Genomic DNA, 19,414 nt, shown 5'->3' on the forward strand with positions numbered 1-19,414 from the left:
AAATACATATGAAACGGAATATTTTCTTAAAAGAATTTAGTAGGAAAGAAATTAAGGAAATTGAAAAGCCACTTATGAAAAATATACTACAAATATGGAATAAATATATAAAAAAGGATTATTGAATGAAAATTCATTAATAGTACTAATAATAATGGTAAAGTCATTCCCAAAGAATTTAAGAAATTTATTAGGTAAGGAATTAAAGGAAAGGAAGATAGATAAAATAGAAAATTGGATAGAATTGAAAATAGGAATATAAGAGAAATTTAAAGGAATGTCATGGTTTCATTATATGCAAATCGAACAGTGGTTCAAAAATTGGAAGAAAAAGACTATAGAAAAGAAAAAATATACGCAATTTGAACAAATAATTCAGAAAGAAAAAGAATTAGAGGAAAATGAAAGTATGGAAGGAATAACTAGCAAAATGTATAAAATACTAATGGAGACTAAAAGAAAAGAAATACACCAAAATATTTGGAAAGAAATATGGGAAGAAGAATTAGGATGTACATTTGTGAAAATGAATGGAATAAAATTTGGGAACAAAGACATTTGAAAAAATCTATTGGTATGAGTTAAGAAAAATTATTATAAACTGATCTGGAAATGGTACTTGACATCAGTACGATTACATAGGATAGATAAGAATAATTCAAAATATTGTTGGAGAGGATGTAATGAAGTAGGAACATATATACATATGTGGTGACAATGCAAACATGTAAAAAAAATGGGAAACAGTAATAATAGAAATAGAAAATATTATGGATATAAGAATAGATAGAAAACCAAATATAGTATTGTTATCACTGTATAATGATGTAGAACGGAAAAAAGAAGAAAGAAATCTTGTAACAAATTTGATTACAGCAGCTAGATTAATTATAGCAAGAAGTTGGAAAACAAAAATAAATGTGGAACTGGAGGATTGGTATAAAAAAGTCTAGCAAATAGAGATTAATAGTAATAATAATAATAATATTGTTTATTTATATCTTCCCGCCCCCCCCCCAATTGGATCGAGGCAGGATCACAGCAGAGTTTTAAAAAATACAATTAAAATGTTACAATATTATTACCACACAAGTTTAAACCACAGTTAAAAACATAAAATCAACAATCATGGGGTCAGATGCTCTCGTTCCATACAGAAACAGTCTGTAATTCATAGAAGGTTAGGTGTGTATGCACGTCAAAAAAGCTCTGTCTTAACCGCCTTCCTGAAAATTTCAAGGGATGTAACAAGGCGGGTCTCCTCTGAGAGTCCATTCCATAGTCTGGGGGAAGCTATACTAAATGCTTTTTGAGAAGTAGAAACATATTTAGATGCTGGTACCTCTAACAATTTCTTCCCATTTGTTCTGAGAGTGCAGGGCGGATTGTATAGGGAGATGTATTCCCATAAGTAACTCGGGCTCAAGCCATGTAGGGCTTTAAAGGTAATAACCAACACCATGTATTGTGCCTGGAAGCTAATTGGAAGCCAGTGTAGATCTTTCAGAATAGGTGTTATGTGGTCAAATCTTGAGGATCCAGTGACCGACCTGGCTGCCACATTTTGCATTAATTGAAGCTTCTGAACTTGATACAAGGGTAGCCCCATGTAGAGCACATTGCAGAAATCAAGACGAGAGATTACCAGAGCATGCACTACAGCTTCAAGGTCCTTTCGGTCGAAGTAGGGTCGCAGTTGATGTATCAACCAAAGTTGATACCAAGCACTTCTGGCCATTGCATCTACTTGAGATGACAAACGTAGAGACGGATCTAGTAGTACTCCCAAACTGCGAACTTCGTCCTTCAGGGGAAGTGTGACCCCGTCTAGGAGTGCTTGAGGAACCTATGGCAAGTACCTCACTTTTCTCTGGATTCAGCCTGATAAATTAACATGTAAATTGAAAGCAAAGAAAGGATTATGGAAAAGAAAGGATTTTGATGAGATATGGAAAAAAATTCATTGAAAAAGTATTAAGAAAAGAAGATGGAAAGTTACCTTCACAAGATGAAATAAAATTTTGGTTGGAGTATATGGATGGGAATGGCTCCGGGGAAGGGGTGCACTGAGGATATATATAGTATAAAATAAGTAAAGTGTTAAAGCATATATTTGTATGAAGAAAGCGTAATAATTTGTATTGTAAAATTTAAAAATATTAATAATAATAATAATGGATTTCGGAATTATGGATAGCTGATACTCAACTTGTACAGAAAAATTGTTTGACATAGGCCAAGCTCAAAACTTTTTATCAAACTTTTCCTCTTGCGAAAATAAATCACTTCTCATCTCTTCTGTCTCAAAAATCCTTATAGATCATCTTGCAACTTGTCATATTTGTCAAGTTTCAAAACATTTTCTAAGTATAAGAAATACAAATCCAAAGGCGGGACAGGTGAGCCATAGGTGCTATAGCTAGCTAACAACCAAATTAGTTTTATATGTACACAGCCCACTGACACAACAATGATCATATATGTACCAAAAACTATTGGAGGAAAATGTATATAGTTAAATTTTAAACAAACTAGGGTTCTGAAACCAGAATTTTAGAGTGTGGTTCATTTAAAACCTTTTGCTGAACAATTTTTAAAAGAGAGTTAATAGTACATCCCAGAAGTGTTCAGTTATTTATTTATTTTTTTAAAAAGTGAATACGTTCAGTGAATTATGCTTAGCAAAATTATGGATGATATGTCACCAAGTTAATGCACTGTCTTTGGGGGCATTTTATTCGTTTTGCAGGAAAGTTAAATTGTAAATGGGAAAATAGTTAGAGCAGTGATTCCATAAATATTAATTTCACATAAATCAGTTTTTGTTTTCTTCTCAGCACCCCAGGAAAATTGTGCCATGCTGAACTGAACAGGATTTCAACCACAAATTTATAGCACTTTCATCAGTTTAGGTAATAACATTACCATTGCTACCAGTAAAAAAGTTGATCTGCAGAGAACTGGATTTCTCTGATCACAGAAAGGCAGTGAATGTGGTTGAGAGCCTGTAAAAGTACAGAAAGTTGTATTGGGGGGGGGGGGGGGGGGGCGAGGGCAGATCAGGCATTCCCATGTTATTTGTTCACATCCACCTGCCTTCCATCTTCAAAATTAGTCTGGGTTACATAGCCATTCACAGATCAAAAGAGGATGGAGACAAAATTTAGAAATACCATATTGTTCCTCAGAAACAGACAGAAATAATATTTTGTGGTATTAGAATAATATTTTTGTGCTATTGTTGTCCTTAAGAATATTTGTTTTTAAGAATGTCATATATAACTGAAACCTTATCTCATTTCCCTTGCTTTACAGTTTGACATTCATTGTAATAATTATTTGTATTAGCTTATTTTGTATTAGCAATATTCTGTTTTCCAATATTTTACACAAAGTAAATATCTTCCTTTTTTTCAGGATTTTCATTTAAACAGAGTTATTTTGGAAGAATCTTCAGGAATGGAAAATTCTCCAGCAGGTGCTAGACCAAAGAAAAAAAATAAAAAGTCATATGATTTAACTGCAGCTGATAAATTTTGGCAGAAACACAAAGGAAGGTAAGTTGAATATTTAAATTAATCAAGTTACTTTGCTTTAGTTTATATTACTACTACTACTCAGTAACATGAAAATATGTAGAATACATTATGGAAAAACTACAAGTCATTTTGAAAAGTTGTGTTGAACAATACAGATTATTAATCATACAAATATAAACATTGGTATGCAATATGTTTCATCAGCCCTTTCCCAGAGGTAGCAGAGTCGGTTCAGCAAGAGCTAGAATCTTACAGAGCTCAAGAAGATGAGGTCAAGAGGCTTAAAAGCATAATGGTAAGTTTTGCTTACATCCAATTTAAAAATATTATTCTTGGAGCTTTTCATTGCTTTAAAAACTGATGATATTTTAAGAAATGTACTGGAAGTAAAATACTGGTAATTCTAGAATGAAACTGGATTTACATCCCCACCCTCCTTTCCTCTCACAACAGTGCCAGATGAAATATAATTTAAATTAATGAAGTGTAAAAAATACTCCTTACTGAATGTGTCCTCGTAAATATGCACAAGATCTTACAAAATATATAATGTACACAAAATACAGAGAGTGTTGCTATATAGAAACACTTGGCAATGATATTTAAATGGACTTACCAAACCTGCAAGTATCTTCACATCCAGTCTGTATCTGATTACTCTTGTGGCAATCAATCTGCAGTACTGATTGACTTTGCTGAGGCTGATCCTTAATATTCCTGTTGCACAGGGAGCTAAACTTTCCAATTGTTTGCATTCCAGATTCTATGAGAAAAGTAGAAGTTCTCAGTTTTACTGAAATGAAAACCTCACACAAACCAAACAACATGGGTAACCTTATAGACAATTGAAGGAGTTAAAAGAGCTCTTAGGAGCTAGGAAAACGGAGGCAGAATCCAGGGACAAAAGTGATTCAAACAAAGATGTAAAAAAATCAGTGGAATGAAAAGTTGAGTTGCCAGGTAGAAGAGAAAGTGGCTCTGAAAAACTTCAAGAAGTTTTGTATGTAAAATGAATTTCTCATAGCACTTCTAAACTGTTTCTTTGTCTGCAAATGTACAGCTTCTAGTAATAATCAGTTGACATCAATAATTATACCTTCATCTCTTTCTTCAGACATTATGTAAAATTGAATGAGGAGTTCTTTCTTTTGTAAGTTACGACATCCTATTTAGATTTTGAAATTATTTTTCCTTCCAGGGACTAGAAGGTGAAGATGAAGGAGCAATAAGTATGCTTTCTGATAACACAGCTAAACTAACATCAGCTGTTAGGTAAGTATATTAAAGAAGCTGTCTTAGGTGCTTGGTAAAGACTTACCATTTAATTATTTGGTTGTAAACACACTTAGTTCTCCAGAGAATGTGGTGTTGTTGTATTCCCAGTGAATATTCATGTCTGGATGTGCAGAGGAGCAATCCCAGTCACATCAGTTGTATCTTCTGGCACCAATTCCAGAGGCAGGAGTCATATAAACATAGGTTTTTGTGGGGGTTTTGGGCTATGTGGCCATGTTCTAGAATAGTTTCTTCCTGACATTTCGCCAGCATCTGTGGCTGGCATCTTCAGAGAAACAACACTGTCATATCTAATAGCTTGAAGAAATGAAAGCCCCCCCTCAAAGCCAAATTCTGAAGATGCCAGCCACAGATGCTGGCGAAACGTCAGGAAGAAACTCTGCTAGAACATGGCCACATAGCCTGAAAAACCCACAAAAAACTATGATGCCAGCCATGAAAGCCTTCGACTTCACAGTCATATAAACGTTTTTTCATTATAACTGCTGACTCCTCTCTCCCCTCCTCAGTTTTATTACAAAGCCTTGCGGTCATTAGACTTGACAAAAAGAAAAATATAGAAAATAAATAAAGATCAGAGCAAGAGTGAAGAAAGAAAGAAGCCTCACTTCGTCCATCTTCTCAGGGTGCAGGTACACTATAGAAATAATGCAGTTTGAAACCACTTTTAAGTGCTGTAGCTCCATCCTGTGGAATTCTGTGATTTGTAATTTTACAAGGTCTTCAGCCTTCTCTTCCAAAGAGTGCTGGTGCCTCATAAAACTACAGATCCCAGGATTCTGTATGATGGGGTCATGGCAGTTAAAGTGGTGTCAAACTGCATTATTTGTACAGTGTAGATGCACCCTTAGTCAGTTTGCTATACTTTCTGGTTACAAAGGCAACCATGCCATTTTATCATACTATATTCCAGCCTTCACAAACTTTATTTAATAAACGTGAACTGGTCAGAAAGGCCTGAAATACACAGGCTAAATAAAGTGGCTTTCAGCCGCTTTGCGGGTGTGGCATTTAGATAACACATGCTCCCAAAGCAGCCAGAAGCCATGGCAAGGTCACGCTCAGGTCCAAAGGACTGGATTAAAAAGGAGTCGATTTGAATTGACTCCTGGCTGGCACAGCTTGGGTCTGCAGTTTGTGGTCCACTTTGGGAACAGGCCATGCTATTGCCATGGTCCTGGCTTAATCACAGCTGGATTAGCCAGAGGCCACTCTTTAACGGCTGTCTACTTTACCTCACAGTCTCCAACATAATTTCTGATTTGTTATGCTAAAAAGAGAAAGGGACAGAAAAGTATGTTTTTTTAAAAGAAAAAACAAACTGTAGATTTAACTTCAAAATAGAAGCATTAAGGTAACAAAGGTTCTGTAAATGGGAAGGCAGGATAAAAAAATTGCAGAAAGGTGAGAAAAGTCAACAGTCATAATAAAAGAAAGATGACATGACTCCTGTCTCTTAAACTGGCTCAAGAGGAATACAAGCCATGTGGTTGTAGAACTTCCTCTGTACCAACCATATAGTGCTCTCTACTAGAACCATAACACTAATACTTAACTGTCACATAACTCATTAATGTAATGTAACACAGATACCAAACTGTAGTTGAGGGGAAATAGGAAATGTGATTGTTGAAGTCAGATTAATATACCTTATTATGTTTTTCACAATTTGCTGAATTCTGCTGGAAGTTGACATGGTACAGTAGCTGGGCCAGTGGAGCATGAGAATTAAGAACTGTACATTGAGCATAATATTACAGCATCAGCATAATTGGGATGAAATGGCTAGATTACCAGAAAACTGGATCAGATGGAGTTTCTGGCAACAGTCTCAGTTATTAATGATCTGTCTGTCTGAAATGGCACAGTCTTATCCTTTTAAAGTGGGGCCTCTCACAAGTCTCCACACCTTTTCCTTTATATCATTGCCAGAGATGCAAAGAGGTTTTGGAGTATAGGTAGAGACCTCTAATCAAAACCATTTTGTAAAGCCTTCAGTGGCTGTTGATTTGTGTTGCCATTTTCTTCCTTATCCCACACTTGAAAAGTCTGAGAGAATGAGTGAAGAGAAGGCAGGATGTAAATTGTCCCCTGGCCTTTCAGTGATAGCCAGTTCCCATATTGTAAATGCTGCTGCTACAACGGTATGAAGATTGGTTTTTTGTGCTGTTGTATCTCTTAAGTATTTTTAGCTGCTGACTGTAGGCTCAGGCAGATGGGACAGAAGGAGCAGCCATAGGCCACTTCCATCCCAATTACTCCAGGACTGCAGCAACCAGACACCACAGTCCCGAGGGCACCTGCTGCTGCCGTCCTCAGTGGGCTGTAAAAAGAAACACTACGAAACCGCTCCTTTTGTGACCAGTTTTGGGCTGTGTACAGCAGCCTCAGTGCAGCCTCTGCACGATCCGAGAGCGTGCGTCATGTGAACACCCTGCCCCTGCGTTGGCTCGACAACAGCCCTATTGGTCCATCTGTTTGAGGCCTGTGTTGCTTTTAGCAGTGTTTGCATTTGTAGTACTGAATGCAGGGCTGAACTGGAATACACAGTATGGCCAGTTAGTTTGTATGTAATTTTTTTCAGCTCTCTTCCAGAACTTCTAGAAAAGAAGAGGCTCATAGATCTTCATACAAATGTAGCAACAGCTGTTCTGGAACATATAAAGGTATAAAAAATTGACATTTTGAAACTTAGTAATTTTTTACTTAATGAGTTGTTCAGACATAAAATATTTCAGTAAAAAAGTATTATTTAATCATGAGGCATCCATTCTTACAAGGGATGCAGCAGACTGCAAGAACAGTCCCTTAAGGAGTCAACAATTGTTTGAACTATATTAATCTTCAATGCATTTGGTGGTCTCCATTGGTTGTCCAATGGCTGATTAAAAGCTCTTTGACCCCCTGGAGTCCTCTGTCAGCAGAACTAGCACACAGGTGATCTTAATGATTCTCTCTTCCCTGCAACCCTGTTATCAACTTAGTAAGTTTGGGGAAACCATTCAGAACAGCAAGGTGGATGTGGCACAGGGACTCCACAGGAACTGAGAGTCATCTGAAACACCTTGTTTTCCATGGATGAAAGCTTCTGCTGGATTAGAGAGCCTTACTTTAGCAAATTGATACCATTTGAATGCAGCATTTTGAGAACGATTTCAAGAAGCATGTAATTCTGCTTTTAATTTCTTTTCATTACATGGACTTTGTAGGTAGAATAGTAAAGAAACAATTATGGGGGTGGGGAATCATAAAGAAGAGATATTGCTATATGGAGCTACAACAATATGCCAAGTAAAGCAGCCACACTTCCTGACCATTGAGACTCCAGCCTGCTCACTATGGATTTCTGAGCAGATTATCTTTCAAGATTTCCAAGAGCTACTTGGGAGTAAAGATTGTGAACTACTTCAGATCTCTTCTGAGCCATAAACCCATTTTGCAACCTAATACAAGCATACCTGTTGTTGTTTTTTTAATTTCAACCAAGAACTAAAACTATGAGCATTTTAGATTCACATGATTATTGAGTGATGCAGTGATTGCATGTCAGAGTCCAGATTCCATAATTGTACTTTTTAAAAAAAGTTTTTAATTGTACTGTTTTTTTAATGCTGTGAAACCGCTCTGAGTCCCAGTCCTGGGAAAAGAGCAGGATACAAATACAAATAAATAAATAATTCAAATTGCAGTCAACAGCCATGCAGAATTTTATATTCCTGCTGTTCACCTATTATAAATAGTGCAACTACAGAACTGAAACAGCCACCACAGCTTACATTTGATCTAATAGGATGAGGAAATTTGCTATTGTTTTTTTAAAGCTGGTCAACTTTCAGCTGCTGTGATTTGGACAGCAATAACCCCTCCCCTTTCCCCCAAAAAATGGTTGGCCAGCAGAATGGGTCCATATATCATGATGTTGCTAAGAGAGCAGTTAGTTTTGGAAGATGGCAAGATAATAAATCAAGTAAATAAATTTTACAAATATGAGAGCAGTCATAAATAATCCAATGTCTTCTTTCAATTCTGAAAAGAGTCTACTGAATTTTATGAATAACCTCACTAAGGGTAATTGTGTATGAGCTGAAATTTGAAAACAGCAAAAACTCAGTTTATGTAACCAAAAATTATACATTTATCTTCTATAATCTGCATAGCTAGCATAGCATATGTATTTAAAATTGTAACATACTATTGGCACTTGTTTTTTTTCTGGAAGTGACTACCATATTGCTTTTCCAGCCATTTTTGAAAAGGAACATTTTGTTACGATTTTATTAGATAACTGAATAACAGTGCAGCATTTCCATGGGAACTACTGCTGTAGTTAAAGTTGACCCTGTATTTATTTATTTTTCAATCACCTCCTTTTCTGGGAAGGTGGTGGCAGGGCAGCTACAGCCGCATTTCATATTGGCCCTCGGTCAAACTCCAAGACAGGATGTGGTTTGGAAATACTTACATAGTTGACTGTCTTCCCCGTCCAAGACACAAAGTCAGATGTCCTTACAGAATCAGATGCTTTTGACACTGCTGAGGTAGAATAAATGATAAGTATGCACTTGATTTTAAAATGAAAGATTCTTAAAAGAAAAAGAAATCTCTTTTATGCTTCATCAACTGGACACCAAAAAAAAGGAAAATTAAAAGTACAATGATGAGTCAGCACAGCAGAGCCCGCCAAGTGGGACCCATGACCAGGATCTACTTGTTGACAATTCAGTGCTTGGGACAGGGATATGTAGTCAGTTTTATAAGCGTCTGACATAACTCTTAACCTATCAAGAACTTAATTTCTTGTTGTTGGTCTGCTGATTTCTTATTTATTTTTGTTTGGCCAAACAAGCCACAGTGCCTGCTACTACTGGGGTCCTCAGAAATGGCCTATGGACCTGGAATGGCCCACAGACTATCCTTTTCCCACTCGGAAGCATGTGGATTTTGAATTATACTATGTCTTCTCTTAAATCTGCTTCAACAGTGCAATACTGCTTCAGGAATGCGTATGTGGATTGAGACATATGTGCACAATATAAACACAATATGGATAGTATCCAGTTGTGACCCTGTGCTCACAATTCATTGATTTAGCAGTGGCTTCCATTACTAGAAAGGGCGGGGGGGGTATTTTCGTAAATTTCTCTTTCTTCTTCCTCTCCATGTGTCACCTTCCACATTTTTATATAAAGGTTACATCCCTTGCCATTTCTGATCACTGAAAGCACCAGTGAATCAAAGACCCTTTCATCTGCAGCCAGGACAGGAATGAATTCAACCTATGTAGCTTTTGATTTCAATAGAACTTTGAAGACTGGACTCAGAGACTTACTAGTTTAAATGTTTCTTACACTGTATACTGTTAACATAGCCTGGTGTGCAAATTTTTGCTTTGTAGAAATTAATTTGTAAATCATTCCCTAAAATAGTCAAATTTTAAGTCCAGTTTACAGCTGCTTTCCACATTGCCTTAGATCATTTTTGAAGGCACAGCAAGAGGAACTCTGAGATTAATCACAACTCAGGGGTCCTGGCAGTTGTTTGGCATATTTCAGTGTTGAGTAAAGCGCTGGAAGGAGAACACCAATATTTCCCAAGATGGATTAGGAAATATTTATTAGTAAAGCTCAGAAAAAATGAAGCCTTGTTTTAGGTTAATTGTTTAAGCTATTAAGAGTTTGGCAGCTCAGAAATGTAGCCAGAATTTGATAGATTCAAGGGAAAAAATATGGCCATGCTTTTATTGGAAACAATCTAGAACTGCTGTTCTGGGCACACTTATGCATTTTTCTTTCCCACTGGTTTCAGTGTGACTTTAACATAAGCAATAAGCACATGATCATAGTTTCAGAGTATAGTATTTCCTTATTTTAATCAGTGTGGTTCTGATTTCTGTTTAATTTTTTTCATGGATTTAAAATGACTTCCAAAAGCAATAATGCAGGTTCATGTCTTTATTTAATTTTCTCCCACATTTATTTTAAGGAAGAGAACAAATTATTTGATAGGTTTCTGAAGATTAGAGAAAGACTGCTCTAACATAGGATGTCAGTATAGTAACAGAAATTTGCCACTTCTCTCTCATTCATGTTGGTACATAGAAAAGGATAGATTAGATTTTGCACTGATTGCAGAAAAACTAGTATCTTCCAAATGAGGTGTCTCTCTTTGCTTTGGATAAGACCCTTGGGCTTTTGTTAGAAGCAATTTTATATGTCTTTGCAGCCAGGCTCTGGGTTGCAATTTAGTTTTTGTGGATACTTGATATTTGAAGATCTGTTGTCTTGCATCTTTAACCAGTCAGGGACCCAACTTCCACTTAACATTATAGTGGTTATAGTTAGATATCTTCCAAGTGAATTTTGTTTAAGGCTTGTGCCACATGCAGTCCCTATCATGATCACATACCCTTCTGATGGTCCATTTTGGCTTAATTAAATTGGTGTAGTTGTATTGTCTTCTGACTGTAGAAAAGACTGAGGAAGTAGCTTTCAATTCACTTTTTGAAATAGTCTCTGAACAGGTGCTTCTAGGTATAATATTGAATAGTTTAGCTGTGTTTTGAGTGCTCTTCCTGAATGTTAAGTGGGATTCATCCTGTCCTTATGTTAAATTGCTTTTCACCATATACTTTGACTAATCCCCAATCAACCAAATTATGCATTAAGCAACTTATTTAGTGTATACAGTATGCATGTGTACATAATAATATTGTATAACATTAAAAAAACATTGGTTGTTCATGTTTCAGGGTCTGGTCTGAAACCATTTGATATAGTAGTCACATTACAGATAGGCAGATCTGACTGTAATGAGTAGTCAGATGGTTACCTGGAAACCTTATGTATTTTGTATAGGAAAAACAAAATATAAATGGTACAAATTAGTGTAAAGTCGAAGGCTTTCATGGCCGGCATCCATAGTTTTTTGGGGGGGTTTCGGGCTATGTGGCCATGTTCTAGCAGAGTTTCTTTCTGACGTTTCGCCAGCATCTGTGGCTGGCATCTTCAGAGATGCCAGCCACAGATGTTGGCGAAATGTCAGAAAGAAACCCTGCTAGAACATGGCCACATAGCCCAAAAAAACCCACAAAAAACTATAGTACAAATTAGTGATTTATGGTCTCTCTTCATGTTACTTTGCCATTGTTGATTGTTCGAAAAAGTGAATGATGCAGCTACAATAGTCCATGTTTATTGACCTAGGTCAGTCACTATTCTTAGTAGACAAACAGGGGAGGAATATCAGAGTTAATCCTCAGTCCTTCTTATAGTACCCTAAGTGGTGGTTGTATTAATAATTTACAATGTATTTATATATATTGATATATAGTATCAATTAACTGCCCCAAAAAGCAAATTTCATCAACAACAGCTAATCACATATTATTTTTGAATCTACTTATATTTATATCATCCTAACAAAACAAAATTCTCTTTACAAGGCAAGAAAACTAGACGTATATTTTGAATATGAAGAAAAAATCATGAGCAAATCCACTTTGGATAAATCACTTTTGGACATGATTTCTGATCCTGATGGTAGGTGTAAATACTGGATTTCTACCAAAGTTCTTTTCTGTTCATAAACAGTTCTGGTGATTAGTGTTATTAAGCTCTCAGGGTCAAGTTTGATAGTATATCTTCTTGATCTGCACTGTTATTATATATATTTGTTTAGAAGTCTAGAAATTTTAGTCAAAATATGACCCAGCAAACCTGGTCCAACTTATTCCTGGGTCAGTGTAAGTACTGTATCTTAACTTTCATCAGAAAAGGAACCTTCCCCTTCTCTGAGCAGAGTGGCAAACGGCAAGAGTTTACTCCATCATTTGATAACATAAAAGAAACATGAACCCCATTCTGCTTCCTCATCACTTCTTTGAGGGGAAGTGCCAAAAGCTGCTACTGCTGACATTTTCTAGCCCAGGCTTTCAAAAAAGCCAGAAGCAGTGCCACAGCAGAGAAAGTAGAGGGAGTCACTGATTTTTTTTAGGTTCTCCCAGGATGCATTAAGTTGTCACCTTTCAACACTCCATTCAAAGAAGGGGATAGTTTTTTTGTTTTGATAATAGCTAATACTGTTTGTTAACTTTTATTTAAAAAAAGGAACCATCCCCTTTGAGTAGAGTGATGAATGGTCTTTTGAATACCTGGGTGGGAAAATGGTGGCATCCCCTAAATTTTATCCTTGATTTATCCACGGGTCATATCAAAATCCATAATTTGGGCTCCAAATTCTGGCCTTGACGTATACAGGAGATCAACTTATACACAAGTATATACAGTAAGAGTTTCTAGTATTGGTGAATTCATTGATAGTATAGTGTTGGGTTGTTCTGCTATAGTGTTCACTGAAATTGGATGGTGGTTACTCCATCTGACTAGGAATAATTTGAGCCAAAAAAGGAATTTAATTTCCAGAAACTCTGCTTGTTGAGCATCTGGTAGATGTACACTAAGAAGTATAAGCATTTATTCCCCCTTATGCTGGACTAATATCATAGTGCTGTTTAAGAAGCATTATTCAGATAGACATTAACACCTGCTGCTCTGATGTAGTAATAATCTGCATGTGCCCTTTTGTAGAAATAACTTTTCTTCATTTTAATACATTGGAATTAAATATGAGAAGCTTAGCTTGTTTAGTTTCTTCTAATGATTTTTAATGTTTTTTTTAGTTTAATAGAATAATATTGCTATATCTGATTTTAAACCAAAATGAAACATTGAATTTTAGTGCTTCCATGTGCTTCAATAAAATGATGAAGAACTTTTTCACTTTTCCAGAATTCCTTGAAATTTTAGGTTGTGTTTCCTAACATACTCTTGAAATCTTAGAATTCTTTCATCAGTTTAAGTTTAGTTTAATATTGACATCCTTTACTACCTAAATCTACCTTTTTCTGTAACTTGGGGGGGGGGGGGGGGCTGCTGCTGTGTTTTCTTTTTGTCTTAAATATAAATCATAAAATGGATCATGGTTGCAGTCAAGAGTAAATTAAAAATCCATACCTGCCATAATTGCTACCCATATAGGACAGTTTTTTCAGCCAATAATAGATGTTCTATGAAATACAACACACACACACCAGATTTCATAGATCTAAAGACAAATAATGCCACAAGGTATCTATATAAGGAAACAGTATGTATTTATAATGGGGGGAATTCTTAAAGTCAGTGTACAACATTTACTGGCCATGTCTTCAGAATAGTAGATTCCCTTATTACATACTTAGCTAGCCATATGTTTCATATGTATTATTATTATTATTAGTAGTAGTAGTAGTAGTAGTAGTAAGCTTTATTTATATAGTGCTGTAAATCTACACAGCGCTGTACATACAATCTTTTTAATTAGACAGTTCCCTTCCCTCAGGCTTACAATCTAAAAAGACACGACACAAAAGGAGAAGGGAAAGGTGGTGGGGAAGGGGATCAGGTCCAGCATTTCTTCTCTCCTGGACAGGCAAATGGACTGGAGGGAGGGCTCATCTTCTTAGTCCATGCTAGGCACGATGGAGCTGGGCCTGCATCTCTCCCTCCATGGCCGGATGGCACCAGATGGACACTTTTGAGAGCTTTTTGTTTATTAATTGAGAGTGTTTTGCTTATTAATGCATAAATATTTTTTCTGCACTACCTCTTTGTGAACTTTTTACATGTGATGTAATTGTACCGATTTGCATTAGTACACAGAAGTAAGAAAATAGATTTAATTTCTCTCTACAGCTGGAACAGCAGAAGACAAGATGCGCCTATTTCTTATCTATTACATAAGTTCTGTACAGCTGCCTTCTGAGGTATGTAATTCTTTTAGTGAAAAGTTTGCTGCCTTGAGTCCCTGTTCTGGAAGCAGATTAAATAAATACATAAACAGTTTTCTCTAAAACTGCAGGCATTGCAACATGATGATATACAAGATAATATTTTGGTTCATTTGTTTTGTTTTTTTCTTAGTAATGATTTAACTATTTCTGAAGGGTCAGCTTTGTTAGTCTGTTACAGCAATATTATCAAAAAATCATACAAATTATATTACATCATATTATATTCCATTCTGTTACACCATATTATATTCACATATATTACACATACTATTGCAGTAATATGTTTTTTAATGAAATGTTATATATTAACATGAACACAGTTATTTTCGTATTTTAGAAGTTGATGCACATTTGCTTATATTCTTTGCCCTGGAGTCAGGATATTAGATTTACAATAAATTAATTAAAATAGTAGTTCACCGCTTCATTTAGAAAACTTGTTACAAATTTAAAATCTCTGGTTTGATTCCAGGCAGATTTGGAACAGTACAAAAAAGCACTGACAGATGCAGGGTGTAATCTTAACCCTTTAAACTACATTAAACAATGGAAGTAAGTTAATTTTGTTCTTATAAAGCAATGAAATGGTGTTTTGCAAAAAACCTAAGTCTGACCCCCCCCCCCCCAGTTTGGTTCAGACCCCACTTTATCACAAAGCTTGAGAGAGAAATTTACTGCCAACTTTTGTGTAACATTGGCTGCACTTAAATACATAGTCATTTTTGAGGTGCAATGGATCAAAGCTCTGCACACTTACAGGAAAGAATTATTTCAGCCTTGCATATAGCCTCTTATGCCATTTTTCATGCCCAGGTCTGTGGCACATGTGGTTGAACATGGAGGAAGAAAATAACAGCAGTGTAGATTGCAAAAACAAAAGTGATTCTGCTTCCCAGACACTTGAATTCCAGCTATTTCATGTCCCTCAGCAATGTTCTATGGATTACTTTTCATTCTAGAAAGTAGTATTTCACTTATTGTCAAATTTATGATTTAGTGATCCCCAAATTAAAACCAACACTGGTCTATCCATTAAAAGCAATAATAATTTCTCCATTGCTTCTTTTCCAGTAAGTAGCATTTTGTGATACGTTAAACAAACACTTTATGATCCACAGAGCCTCCCACTCCGAAGTGTACCAAATCTTTCCGTATTGTTGGAGGAAGGGCTTAATTCTATTCTATTTTATTTTTATTTTTATTCCTAGCTTTCTCAGTACAGTACTGAAGCTGCTTCCCACATCCTATTATACATGGTCTTATCCTCCTTATCTAATCTGTCATCTTACTTGGCTAAATCTAAAGTGACTAAAATTTTGTGCAGTAATAGCCTGCAGTCTTCTGAAATAATACAGTCCTCCCTCTGTTCTTGTGGTCTTCAGACTTGCGTCCCTCACTTATGTGAAAGGGACAAACAGAGGGAGAATGAATGGGGGGCGCCTGCAGCACCACCACCACCCCCCATATGCCTGTAGCTATATTAAAGCCAATGGGGCTTGAATATAAGTGAAACTCTGTTTTCGCAAGGGGGGCCAGAACAGAGTCCCCACGAAAAAGGAGGGGCAACTGTATTTGAGAGTAGTTCTCATTCTCTGGATGACTGAAGGACCAGTCCACAACATATGGGTAACACCTTTTCCTCTTTAGAGTCTTGAATGTTCCAGGGCCTGAAATTCACCTCTTGCCTGACCAGTTTCTAACATTCTTTTATTTGATACTACCACGTCTTATGGATGCCTCTCTTTTGCTTTGCATTTCCTCATATTCTTTTGTGAAATAACATTGACACCAGCAGAATGAACATTGCTTAAATTTTCATAAGCCTCATTTTGAACCACATCAATAGCAATGGCTTCTTTACCATTGTGTTGTTGTAAGACATTCACAGAAGAAGAATCCTCCCATCCTCCAAGGCAGTCTGTTCCACTGTCGAACAGCTCATAAGTCATCTTCTTGCCTTTCTTAAACTTCACTGCCTTTAAGTCATTCACCTCGAGTACAACTTGTGGTTTTGTCTATGTCTGTGGAGACCACACCACCAGCTCCACTCTTATTCTTGCTTGTGGAGAAGAAATTTTTTGCAGAGGTACATCTAAAGTTCTTTCAGAGGTGTGCAAACAAGCGCCCATCTGAATGATAGGCAGCATTTTCATCAACTCTGTCTCAAGCACCCCCTTGTAAAACTCTTTCCAGTCTACCCTGTTGTTTCTGGTCTTGCAAGAGGTGAGCCTCTGTTGGATCCCTGCTTGTTTTTTCCTGGGAAAAACTGCAGGTTAGAATTCACAAGTGAGTCCATTTATTTTCATCTTGCTTAGATCTGTCACTGCCAGGGCCATTTGGTGTAGAATAAATGGTAAAGTGGAAGAGAGCGAATTCCCTCCCCCCCTTTGGAAGAGGATAAGATTAAAAGTAAGGGAAAAGGCAAGTAGAGAGAGGATTACTAGATTTAGACAACTAGTGTGATTTGAAGGTGCTAAGGGTTTCCAGAGAGCAAGATGAGGGAGTTGATGGTTAACAGAATGAAAGGGAAGCAACCATTGTGATGTGGATTGCTGCTCTGCACCATTCAGAAAGGAATCTTACATGTGTCATAGCTTTTCTGTAGAATTTAATGTATCATCTATTAACTAGTTAGGGTACACTGTCTTAGAGTAATAGAGAACCTGCAACCTGTGGACAGTTTATACAGTGCATCATACCCATCCCCAGAGATTTGGTTCACCCCCCTCCACCCCTGATGTCAGAAAACGCAGATGGTCATACCACATATTCTTAAATAATTGTGGTGGTGCGTCCACATTTGTGCTACCATTGAATAATATGGGACATGGCAATCTATTGGCAGCCAAATCTGTGGATCACCAACCCACCGATATGGAAATTTGACTGTACATTCTAGTATTTCATGCACAGCTTGTCTGTGTTAATAGTTAATAGACAGCAGTCTCATCTTTGGCTAGACTGTGCATATAAAACAGACTAACAACAGGATGTAAAAGTTCTAATGTATATGTTTGTTGGATGACAAAGTGCTTGTGGGCTAATCCTTATCAGTTAGCACAGTTCAAGCTCCTAATGCTTTCAGCTCATGTAGCAAAAGCATTGAAATTATTATTGTCATTAACTTAGTGTTGTGCATGCTGCTAAACAAATTAAAAACAAAAATTATTTCTGCCAGTTTTGTACATTCTAACCAAATAAGACACATAAGACTTCAAGGGAAAGAGAAAGAGTGACCAGTAATGTGAATTAAAAGTGCCATAAATGTAAAATACACAGAATCTTATGAATGCATAGCAATCCCATAATATCTGTCCAGGTTCCCAGGGATCCAGGAAAGCTAACATTTCTGGAATAATGAAAGATAAGAGAGTATAGTTGTTAGATTTAATTTTTATGATTTGTTTGTTCAGCTACAAAATGAGTCTCTCAAGTGTAGGAACAAGGAGAAGTTAGGGTTGAGTTTTTGTTTTTTGTTTTTTTGTTTGTTTTTGATCTGCTGGTTTGCTTCTACTCCCGCTACTTGATTTCAGAAGATTGTGCACAATCCCATCCCTTCTATTCAGGATCTAAGTCCATTTCTGCTGATTTCAGAAAACGATTATCCTCCTAGTACTTCTGTTCTTTTCAATAAAGGATAAAGAGAATGTTTAGCCAGCATCTAATCTTTTTTAAAATTCATTTAAAAAGGGGTGGGGGGGTGAGGGAGGACACCTGTGCATCTGAACAATTTTTTATTCCAAAAACACTAGAAACTAACTCTCTGTAAGTCAGTGGTTTGAAGTGTAGCTGTAAGGTTTAGTCTTTGAGCTCATACACTCTGCTCAGTGGCCTCATCACATTTCTACAAACAGCCAAGTTTGGTAATTTCACATTGATAGTAGACATATCTTTTGAATATAAAATTTCTGAACCAAACTAGTCATGTTATGGAGCTTTTGAAAGGTTAAGGTGAATTGTCATTGGTTTCTCTTACCTTGTTCATCTTACATTACCTGGGGAAACAGATGGGTTGGAAGGGGCGACATGAAGGCGCCCCTTCCGAAGACAGATGGGGCAAACACACTCCGCAGCCCCAATCCACGTTGAACCTGGCTGAAAAAGGAGCCAGGGAAAAACCAGTGGCCCTGCCACAACTCCATGGCAGTTTCATGATGCTCTGGCTGCATACGGCATGTAAACATTGCACCACCAGAGCGTCATGAAGCCAACCACATATGGGCAGCTGGGTGGCTTGAAGCTGGCTTCTCGGCGTCATTGGGACATGTGGCGTCTAAACACCACAGACCGGTGACACCCAGAAGTGGGCTTTTGGGGGCCGTGTGTTCCAGCCTAAAGATCAGAGATCATTCTATCAATTATCTTAATGGTCTTTCTGAGAACTTTTTATTTATTTCCAAAATATTTTTTTCTTGGTGCTGACCATCTTGATTTACATGTGTTGTAATTTTTCATTCTTTGCACAGTCTCCAGAAATTTAACTATAATATATTTGGAACAGATTACTTTGGTAGATTGCAATACTGAAGCATTTTTTTCCAGAAAAGGGAGAGGCAGTTTGCAGTGTTTGTATGTGCGTGCATCTGTTTGTTAATTATTGGCAAAATTGCCCTTTGGATGTGAAATCAGAGCCTCAGATGTGAAACAGTCCTCAGATGACTGTTTTAAAACTGGATGTTTCATGCATAGGAACAGAAAATTTGTTAGTGCAGTGATGATAATAAGTTAAGCTTGTTGATGTTAACTTGTA

General features: G+C 36.7%; 1 protein-coding gene across 1 annotated transcript in view; it reads left to right on the top strand.

Annotated features, from left to right (window-relative positions):
* The window catches only part of SCFD1 (sec1 family domain containing 1), a 53,349-nt gene that overhangs the window by 22,466 nt on the left and 11,469 nt on the right, over positions 1 to 19,414 (top strand). Inside the window, 7 exon segments of the mRNA XM_042470417.1 lie at positions 3,418 to 3,557; positions 3,744 to 3,834; positions 4,738 to 4,811; positions 7,420 to 7,501; positions 12,277 to 12,373; positions 14,567 to 14,637; positions 15,137 to 15,216. Coding sequence (XP_042326351.1) covers positions 3,418 to 3,557; positions 3,744 to 3,834; positions 4,738 to 4,811; positions 7,420 to 7,501; positions 12,277 to 12,373; positions 14,567 to 14,637; positions 15,137 to 15,216 — 635 coding nt within the window.

Source organism: Sceloporus undulatus, chromosome 1, assembly GCF_019175285.1.
Source record: "Sceloporus undulatus isolate JIND9_A2432 ecotype Alabama chromosome 1, SceUnd_v1.1, whole genome shotgun sequence".
Classification (NCBI taxonomy): Eukaryota; Metazoa; Chordata; class Lepidosauria; order Squamata; family Phrynosomatidae; genus Sceloporus; species Sceloporus undulatus.